An 11,033-nucleotide genomic window follows, 5' to 3' on the forward strand; every position below is an offset into this window, starting at 1 on the left:
TTATTTCCGGCTTCTGGTTGGTCACATTCGAATTTCTGAAGACGCCCTGGAACACGCCCAGCCCGCTTTCGGCCAATGGCGCCTCCTCATTTGTCTCCTATACTTCCCAACGAATGGCCAAACTCTTTACATAAACGGCTCTGCCCATAGCCTTCTATATATTGACAAAGCCTGGCAGATCGCCACGAGAAGCGGCCGCCGAAATAGAAAAGGTGAAGCGGCAGACAACTGAGGAGAAAAGAGCCACGTGACTGGCGCCCCGCTGCGACGAGACGTCGAAACACACTTCTCCCGAGCGAACAATAAGTGTGTGTTTGGGTCCTCGCCGCTCCAGGTCCAGGTCTCGGGTACAGGTTCCCCGAGAGATGGCTCTTTGATGCTCTCTGCTACCAGATCCTCGCGCTCCAAATCTGCGACCGGACACTCTATGGCTCCGTCGTCAAACTGCCAGGCTTTGTGAGTATACAGGAGGCTATTGTTTAAGATTTTGTTCTTTTAGATCCCACGGAAGTCAGAAGTAAAGTAGAAAGAAAGTGCGTGACGACCTCGTCCTATATTGATCCTGTTTCTCGTGTGTTCTGAGCTCCTAGTGACGGGAAAAAAAAATGTCGCGTTCCTCCTCCTCCTGGCGAAGCGTCCGAGTCGGCACGAGCGTGCATCGAACAGCAACACAATTCTCCTGGCCGCGCAGTGCAATGGTGGATTTTCGGGGAAGGTCTATCGCAAACGCTCTCCGTGGCTTCAGTTGATCCCCCTCTTAAACCTAGGCTCTCTCTACGTCGACTCGGTCCATGCAGCGACGCAGTGTGGATGTTTTGGGAGGGCTTCCCGTCTGCGGCAGAAACAGCCCTGTCGTGGATCAATGATGACGTGGCTCAAAGCCCTGCCAAACCCTCATGTTTCATGCAGCGGGAACGGGAGGGCTAGGCGAAAAAAAAATAAACCCGTTAAATATTCAGGCGGAATGCGATCGTGCCGATTTAATTAAGGCCGCCATCACGAATCGAAGTCGCTCTCTGGTGTGAAACGCGAAGCGAAACAAAAAAGAAAAGAAGGCAGTGACAGCCTGTTTTTTCCTAAACGATCTTTTCTTCTGATGGACGCCGGGGAGCGTAGTCCGGCAGCGCTTCCCGTCCGCTGAAGAAAGAGAATGGCATAAATAAATGAATAAAGAAGAAAAAGAAAAGTAGAGAAACCAGAAAAGGTTCGAAGACGTTCTACCCCGTTTGCCCCTAGGCTGATAGTGCGGTGTGAGGTACCTAATCGTCGCACAAATCAACCACCTCACTTTCATCACCTGCGCCCTTGACGCGTGAGTAAGGACGGGAGCTTAATCACGTGGCGATAGAACGACACGTGAATGGTCCAACGAGCAGGTAGCTTCCACCGCACTGTCAGCTAAGGGGCGAATGGAGTTTAGTGACGGTTTCATTGGGACAATGGAGCTTTTTCCGCATAAAGACGGCGGCACCTTGCGGAAATTGCATGAAGCTTCCTTGCGTGGATAAAGAAAAGCCGAATAATAGCGTTTTCGGGACGGCCTAGCACGGGCCTTCGAAGCAATGTGTCAATAATACATTGAAAAAAAAAAAAAAAATCAGAGGGTTGCGTTGTACTTTTGAGTCAGCGGAGAAAAGTGCCCCTGTTTTCGCGAAGCAATACGCGGGATTTTGCCGTCAGGCGGGCAGACCGCGCGCCGAGAGTCGCGCATCTTCAACAAATACGTCACGCTTCAGAGTAACAACACTCGAGCCATGTTGCTGCAGAAAATCATGGTTGTCAGTTATCTTAGAGGGTATCTAAAAATCGCTGGAAACGCAATTTCGTCCTCCAGCAAAATGTGAAGGATCGAACGAATATCGCCCAAGAAATCCTGCCACAGTATACCTAAAGCTGAGGAAGTAGCATTCTAATTCGCAACTACCGCCAATTGCGTCCCCTATGCGCTAAGAACAAAAATGGCTGCGGCCTTTTGGTCGGGCACAAGACCGTCAGTACTGCGAGCGTGTAGCATAACTGGTGGTCCTTGTGCACCCCACACTACGTGGTTGTGGTCGTACGGTTTAACCAGATCTCTTTCTCTAGCTAGAAGTCGTGATACTCCCGTCAGAAAAAAAAAAAGGACGCCTATTGTCGTTTTTGTGCGCGTGAGACCGGATTCCGAAAGGCCCTCGACAATGCTGCTTATACGCTACCAACGAATACCATGGGATGATCGTTAAACGAGAATGTGCGGAAGACAATAGGAGGGGGAGGTACGAGCATTTGGCCTCGGAGGTTGCTTTAACGGCGAAATGGGCCATTAACGACCTCTGCAATGCATGCAATATCGATAGGGAGGGACCACCGACTCTATTCTATATGTTTTGGCAGTTCAAACGTCCCCTCTTTATCGCTCGGGAGGAGCCCCGAGGCCCCTTTTTTATCTTATGAAAACAAAATGTAGCTATCTTTTCTTTATTTATGTGTATTGCACAGGAGAAATGAAAATGACGCGCCAGAAGAGTACAACAATCTCATGGCATCTCGGGAGACTATATATTTCGAAGCACTGTCAATAGTGTATACTGGAACTGGAAGTATGGCTACTCGGCGGCTTCATCCTCAAGCCGGTGACTTTTATTTAGTTAACAATATATATAGGCCTCAAATGGCTGGTGAACACGCCTCGGGGGCCGGAATAAGTTCCAGCTTGAGCTCGACTGCTTTTAAGAGTGCTCAAAGAGCAAAGCAACTAAACTACGAGAGCGTTCTCGGGTGAGCGTCAGAGTAGTCGAGGCATGCCTTTCAAATTATTGCCAAATTATTAATTTTACAGGTAAAATTCAGTTTTTTTTTTCTTTTTTGAACAGTCATTGTTTCTAAAAGTAGAGCAAAGAAACACAAAAACGGGACAAAGACACTTGGTTCGACAGTGGACGATTGGAAGAGCCGCGCCATGCAGACGCGCCAAATTGTCTTCTGCTTTATGGTGCAGGTTAGTCCAAGTACTTCTTTCGCACTATAAACGCACGTGCAGTGCCAGCCTGCTGCTCTTAACACGCCCAAACACTCGTTTTCACATTGTTTGTGACTAGCTGTGAAATATAAGATGGCTGCTTCGCAAAACGGCACTCAAGCTTTGCGAAGACAGCGTCTGATGCTGTATGCAGCGGGGCAGCTACAGTCAGTCGTCCTTTAGTCAAATTTGAGGACCGGTCGCGGATTAAAAAAGCCTTCTGAGTCGTAAGTTGCATTATGTATTGAATACTACTGTCGTTAGATACCCACACTCTACTATTGTTTTACTAGGGAATTTTAATTTTCCGTAAAACACTTGGTCTGGCGCCAGCCCAATTGTTTCTGATCCATCAAGTAAGGCCAAAGCACTTGTAAACGTTTGTTGCGATTTAAATTTTCCTCAGCATCGTGTGCCATTATACTTGTTCCTATACTAGCACGATCACCGACGCGCCAGTCTTCATACTCGCCGCTGGAGATTTTTTTTTTCTTCGTTGTATTTTTTTAGAGCCAAACGGATCAGTGGCACCCACAATGTCTTCGATCGACAGGGTGCTCAAACTGCTCGGTTACAAGCTCGACTGCAAGCTGAAAGATATCAAGGCCCGTTTTCGCGAAGACCGCCGCCCGGCCAACATCGGCGCCAAACCTCCGGAACTCCACCACGGGGGTACTGGACTCCCTGCGACACCGGAAATTCGGCCGGACCGCCTGCATGCTGGGAAGCAGGGAGCCCTCGCCAGGCGCTCGAGTCGGGCCTCCTAGAAGTCAGCAACCCATGGCGGCCCCGCGAAGACAACAGCCACGAAGCCTGCTGCTAGGCCTGACGCTCTTCATCATCATCATCATCGATTGACTCTCCTGAGCATCTTCCATCACCATCAGTCATCGCTAGGGATTGACTCTTTCACCCATCATTCATCACCATAAGTCACCACTGTTAGTCATCATCACCAGTGATTCCCCATCAGCTACCACCACCACTTTCACTCATTTCTGTGCTATCAACCTGCTCACTTAACGTACTCGCCGGTGGGCAAGCAGGTACATTTGCGTAAGGGTTTCTAGTGTGCAAATAAATCACTTAGAACTTTTCCAATTTCACGTATTTTTGCCTACTTTTCACTCCTTTCTGTAACACCTTTGGGCCTTAAAGGTGGTAAGAAAAAGTTTAGAGGGACGGGAGGATATTGATGTTCCAATAACCACCTTAAATTAGCTTGGTTGCGACGCACCACCCTTATTTAGGTTGAACCTTCATTGAAGATAGCTAGGCGCGAATATTTCAGGTTGAAACAAAATGCAAGGCTATTCATAAACAAGGAGCGGATGAGATTTTTCTTTTTTCAAACAAACTAAGAAAAGAAGAAAAGCAGGAACACCTTTCGCATTAGGGAAAGATTCAGACTTGAAGTTTCTATGGCCCTTGAGGTACTTTGCTCTCAATTTGAGCACAATTCTGACGCGCGACAAACATGAATACGGCAGTCCATTTCTTACCATACAGGATTCAGCTGGGCTCCCGTTGTTGAATTCACAACTTTACCAACTCGATGCTTGGGATCTTGACAAATAAAACAAATAAGCGACAAAAATTCGAACTTTTTTTCTGTGTGTTTCTCGAAATTCGTTCTGTCTTGTACAGCTCGCTTAAAATAAAAATATAAAATCTGCTCTTTTTTCTTTTTTCTATACAGTTGGAACGGGACTCACATTCTGAAGTCCGCCTGAAGAATCCAAATAATGCCCCAAATGTAAGTTAAGAAAAAAAAAATATTTACTTCTTCAACGCAAAACATATAAAATCGGAAACGAAGATGCCTATTTGAAGAAGAAGAGAATTTCCGGCACAGCAGAGCGGCGAGAACTCCGGTCCCTGAAGCGGGTCGAATAGAGCGCTAACGAACACGACTCCGAAGTGGGAAGCACGCGAGGAACGTGATCAGCATTTTCCTTTCACAAGACCGAAGCAGAGAAAAGGAAAGATTTGACGTTCTGTTGACAGTGAATTCCCCGTTTGTCTTGCGAACTCCCGCTGAGAATCAATACTGGTGAACCGTCGACCCATGTTTTTCCAAGCGCCGGAGAGAGGCAGCGTTTTCCAGCTCGCTCGGGCTCCTTTGTGTTGATATCGGCTGCGCCAGCCGGACTTCTCTCCAACACAAAGACGCATCGGCTGCAACCAGATTTGCTTAAAACAAATCGGCCATCATTCGGATCTGGGGCAAGCTTGTGCGAGAGCCGCCGGAAAGGATGTGCAAGGCTATTTTCTTTGGGGGAACTAAGCAATGCTCCTTATGTGACTCCTTTTGGTTGTATACGGCAAACCCTTGGCTTAGAGATTTTAAGTAAACACCAAATATGGGATTATTTCCCATATTTCCTCCGGACTCAACTAATGTTCCTTTCCTGGAGCGTTGTATGGCACCCTAAGTCACTCCCCCAGGTACTTGTAGAATACTACAAGTTAGAAAAACAGAGAAAACGAGGTTTTATGCAACCTAAAAAATAAGTCACCAATCGCTCCTCGTGAGTTCCGTCGTCGGCGGAGACACGGCCATGCGTCTAAAACATGTAAACTAAAGAAAAAAAAATAAAGTCGCTATAAATACTTTTTAACGTGCAAACAAATACAGAGTAATGGCGCAAACGATTCGGCAGTCCGATGGCTGGTCGGAAAGGGGAAATCGTTTCGTGAAACCGTTCTCTATATGGACGGAAGCCTCCCCCCCCAACCGGACTGCGCATTATCCTCCTAGAAAGAGATCATTGCTCGTTCGCGTGCAGTGTAATGGACGCTCCCGCGCGAGACTTCTCGTTGGGTCCTTCGTATTTCGGGTAAGGGGAAGTACTAGTCGCTTGGAAGGAAGTACATTAAACTTTGCCTTAATGTATTATACTTCCGAGGATGAACAAATATTACAGATAACGTGGTTGAAACACAATTTAAATGCGCGTTCTTTAGTTGGAAATTTCGAATAAAGCTCAAACTTATCCCATTACTGCCACCACTGTTTTCTGTACAGCTGCATTCCTGCGTGAAAGAGTGGGAATCATCCAAACATAAACCCAAAAGGGTGCGTCCTGGGAAGCCTCAGAAAAGGGGCCAGCGTGCTGCTATGTCTCGAAGCCAATCAGCGACAACCATTCTGAACCTTCCCTGGGAATTTCGCCTTCGATTCCTTGTTTCGCAGTGGAACATGAGCTTCTTCCATAGAAACAACTTCGCGGCGTCGGAGGAGGTTATACGAAAAAAGAACTCGCTCCTTACACGTAACCCGATCCGTCGTTTCGGGGGTTCTGGGTCTGCCTTTTGTATGGTTGTTCCTTCCCAGTGGTGTACAGAGAGAATAGGCAAGAGAGTGGGGAAAACACCAAATGGAGAGCGCACAAACGAGATTTCCATTGACAAACGCCCGTTTCATATTGCGGGGTAGCACGCCAGAACCCGGCGACTTCTACACTTGTCTGATTGCACATATGTGTTTTGACGCATAATATAGTCGCTGAAGGAGTGAGAACGGCAGGACGTGCCGAACGCCAGGACTTCAGCACGCGTACCATTTCTACAGCCGTGCTTCGTGCGCGCTGGAAGCTCGAGAACACAGGCTCCTCCCTGCCGTTCTAACCTCGTCACTGACTAAAGTGTCGTGCACTATATATATGTTATCGTAGAACACGTTTTTGAAAAGGTTAAGATAGCAAAAGCATGAGCCGGGAGACCGAGGCGCCAGTGGCGTCCCATTTGCGTTGCCTGGCGTAAGCGATAATGGGACCACGGTGACAACTAACAGCGTTCTCGTCGGGGATCGCAATTTGACTCTCGGTGCGTAAACGATTGCACCGAGACAGAGTGACCACAGGGAACATTCTACGCGTGACGATTCGGTCAGGTTTGAACGCACACTGCCCTAAATATTTATGGTTACATGAGAACCACTCGGCCTCAAAACCCCTGCATTCGCTCTCGATCAAACCAGGCAGCCAAGAGTTTACTTCCTCGTAATAAACTTTGCGTCCATCAGATGCATCCTCCAGAGAACTCCCTGGATCTCAATAGCTTGAGGCCACTCGACCAGAGGCAGACGAGGAATCTGGATTTTCGGCAAGGCGAAAGCAATACTTCCTGGGTAGCAAGGTTCTAAATTTTCGCGTCCCATACCCAAGACCTGGGTAAGGCACAGGTTGGACACGAGTTTCGCGTCAGCGGTCGGCAGGGGAATCGTGTCCTCCCTGTTTGGACATGAGTCCTGCCAAACGCTGACGACGCAGTCCTGTGACTCCTGTCTAACCTGGTCTGGCCTCCTTTCGCAGACGTTGAAAATCCAAAGCCTGGTTAGGCAGCTCGTGTGGGCAAATTCAAGATCTAAAGTCCCGTTCACGCACTTGCGACTGGTAGCGACAGGAGAGCCTAAATACCGGTTTTAAGCCTCGTGTCACTACTTACAACCGCTGCGCAGACGGTCGTACCCACATGACGTAATTTCCGATGCCCTCCAGAGAAAAGGGGACGAAGGAGCTCCCCTCTTATCAGGATCCTCCTTTGTGCCTCCCGGATTTGCACAGGCGTCGCTATTCTCCTCCCAGAAGATTATAGAAGATTACTTTGTCACTCAAAATTCTTACAAAAGCAGCCTCCCTCTCCCCCTTTTACATGGTGTTCAAAAGTGTGCGATGTGACGTCAGTGCAAGGAGCGTACACGGTGCTTCCGGAAGTACATCCCAGAAGAGCCAAGGTTTTGCGGTATTTTCGACATCAGATGTGCGTACAATATGCGAAATAGTCGTTTATAACACTGTCAAACGTTTTCAATCCAAAACGAATAAAAATAATGCGGAAAAAGAGATCTAAGGCAGATACTGAGCGTTTTACAGTTTCTCGAAAGATAACGCGAGTATGTTACATCGTCTTAAGGTATTTTAATATCTTTTAACGATACGGTCTTAAGTAGTGACAAGTTTCTCAACGGTCCTTTAAGAGTGGAGATGTGACTATGTGTCCTCTTAGTTTAGAGGAGGGAGAAATAGAGAGATACAGATGGAGAGAGAGTGCGCTGCAAAGAGGGAGAAGAAAGCTAGCTAAAATGAAATACGGTAAAGTGTTCCTTTTAAGTTATTTGTGTAGCACAAACTCCAAGCAGCTTTCGGGGCACCTGGGCGAACATATTCTCAAGCAGTATCGGCGGATATTAAAACCTCGTACCAAACCGACTTTTTTAAAGTGGGGCGGATGTAATCATCTGCGATTAATCTTGAGAAACGCTGCAATCAGTCTAGGCATCGAAACGGAGATGTACGGCCCGAAGAGAAATAAGAAGAATGTGAGACAGAAAGAGAAAGCTTAAAACAAAAGAACAAAACAGGGTGGGTGAAATATCCGTTTGCTTTCCCCACGCCTGCCTCCTCACTCACTTCTGAACCCCCAAAAGTAGCTGAAGCGTGCTTTGCATACCCTCCGTGTACATTACCCCTGCGAGATTTGAAAACACCCGGTGAAGGCCGGGTTTCCCTCCCTAATCTAATTTATATTCTCTTTCTTAATTGCGTTCTCCTGAACCCGTTAATTTAACGCAGTGAACAGAACGCATTTCCAGTAGTGGACAGAGAAAGATTAGCGATCCCAGACAAGTCAAGCGGCGGAAGGAAATCGATGCGAGGAATACGAAGCGCTAATTCCCTCAATCAGGGCGTTCAACCACGAAAAAGAAAAGTGTAATGAGCGGAACAAAATGATTGATACGGGGACATCTGGAATTTTTCATTTTGGAGCGAGTCTAATTTCAATTTGGAAAGATTAAAAAAAAGTGGTGATGATCGGCAAATAACCACTGTCTTCACTGAATCTGCATCAGGACCGACAAATATGGTTTGATAAAAATACCCAATATCTAGACTAGGATAAGTAGATAGGATTAGTAGGCTATTAATTTATTAATTGTTTATTCTATTTTCACTATCGTTTGAAATAATGCCTTAATAGACAATATTTCAATTGCAGCTTTAGGGGCCGTTGCTATCGCAGGAAAAATCACTTTAAATAAATGCGAAAAGGCAAGGGGTCGTGAGCGATGAATTTTTGATTTTTGTCACCCCATGCCAAAGGGGACGCAACAAGAAAAAATAATAAGAGCCGGAAGTTTTGTTGGCAATGGCTACCTAAAGAGAGAGGAAGCCGTTTCAGTCACACAATTACTGTCTCGGCAGCGCGTTATTAGTGAATGTGCCGATTTCGCAGTGTCTAGAACTCTAGGTAGTTACAAAATGTCAAAGACTATCTGCCTCGAGAAGCTTAGGTGCGGCACCCTGACGGCGAATGTGGGTGACTTCACGCCGAGGACACAATTCTTTTCCTAACTTTATATCCCTCGTTTCATAATGACCAGTTAGGAAAATATTCTAGGTTTATTTCTTTTACTTCTCTTCACTGTCACTAATTATCCTTAGAAATATATTACGACGAAATCATGCTTTTCTGATGCATTAGATTAAAAAGTACTGCGTAGTGAATGCACGCATTATGATTATAATAGTTTTCTTTTTCCAAATGTTTTAAGCGTAAGAATGTGTAAGAGTGTCGAAGGATTGGCGCAAGGCGGCAGACACAGCCACGCGGAAACTCCCAGCGCAGCCGTTGTTTGCAAACTTCCCCCGGAGTCGTCGTCCTTGAGCTCTTTCCTCTGTTCGTCTGACAGCGCTTTGCTAACAACGCCTGTATCGCCACTCGCGAAGGCGTAACAATGAACGATCATCGAATGTACCGTCCACTTAAGTTTGCATCAGAGGTTCCACCCTAAGCCAGTTATTAAAGAATTCAGCCAATATCTACACGTTTCTCATACTTCGTACGTATATAAAAACATCAACATATGACGGAAAAGAAAGCAAACCGGTATTAGCATAATAAACAAAAAAGGTGGTGACTGTAGGGCTTGTAACACACACACACCAGAGACGCAGATAATGCTCTATGTGTTTGTCCTCTTTTCCGTATTCCTTACACTTACTTTTGTTGGAAGGGGCACTAATTAGTTTCGGCTGTACAAAACGCCAGCATATAAACGATCCCATCTGGGACTCGACGGCGAACGCACGATTTGGCAGCGAGTTTGGCTCAGACGGCATTTATGCAACAGCGGGGCTCTCGAAACAAACTGAGGTCCACGTCGTGCTCGAGAAGGAAGCCCGTCCGTCTTCCCCGTCGACGAGTGGGCCTCGCGCGCGAACCCCCGACGAGACCAGGAGAGCGAAAGAACGTCACTTACTCGGAGTACCACGAAGTCCATCTGTCTGCCGGTGTCAGAGGAGCCGCGGCCGACACACCGCCGCGCACGCAATTCCCCGAATACCTCGCAGGGAGGAACCCGCGTGCGCGAAATCCAAGACCGGGCACACTGCACCACCACGATGGGGTTCGGCCGACTACGAGGGTCGTCGCTCACGTGTAGCGCGCCGCTGGCCCCCCGCCGCCGCCGCTGGACATCCGTCCGTCGGATCACGTGACCTCCCGGCGCACACCCCTCCAAACATACACACGCATGGAGAGAGACGTCCGACGGCGGGAACGCGCAAGGACCGACTGGAAGAAGAGAACACGCGCTCCTCTTCCTCCCGCGCGGGGGTTAGGAGGAAGAGGGGGGTCACGTGGCCTCCTTCTCTTTCCCCGGGTCGTTCATATCATAGGGGGGGGGGGGGGGGGGGGGAAATCCGAGCGGCGGCGGCCATCAGTGGGGTCGCATTAGCGCGTCGGGGCTCGTGCTTTGTGCTCGGCGGGAGGCGGTCACATAAGATGAAGCCGCCTTTGATGGGGAGCACCGCTGGTTCGGCACCGTGGCCTCGGCGGCAGGGAACGAAATATCCAACACGTGGGAAGCAAGATGAAAAGCTAGTCTCTCAGCAGTCAGGGTAGTGTATTGGGAGCCGCTTCTATCATGATGTCTCACTTTAGCCATGGGTAGAAAGGCAGTCATGAATCACAATGTGCGAGCATTGTCCACCGCGTCGTCGCCTACATGGCCTGGTTTTTGCATCATTAA

At 47.9% G+C, this 11,033-nt stretch overlaps 1 protein-coding gene across 1 annotated transcript in view; it reads right to left on the bottom strand.

Moving 5' to 3' along the window:
* The window catches only part of LOC8037813 (PDZ domain-containing RING finger protein 4), a 175,285-nt gene extending 164,700 nt beyond the window's left edge, over positions 1-10,585 (bottom strand). The window contains exon 1 of the mRNA XM_029993394.4: positions 10,263-10,585. Coding sequence (XP_029849254.1) covers positions 10,263-10,283 — 21 coding nt within the window. The 5' untranslated portion in view covers positions 10,284-10,585. The remainder of the gene's footprint in view (positions 1-10,262) is intronic.
* Between the last annotated feature and the right edge of the window lie 448 nt (positions 10,586-11,033).

This window comes from Ixodes scapularis, unplaced genomic scaffold, assembly GCF_016920785.2.
Source record: "Ixodes scapularis isolate PalLabHiFi unplaced genomic scaffold, ASM1692078v2 PGA_scaffold8__174_contigs__length_109621045, whole genome shotgun sequence".
Lineage (NCBI taxonomy): Eukaryota > Metazoa > Arthropoda > Arachnida > Ixodida > Ixodidae > Ixodes > Ixodes scapularis.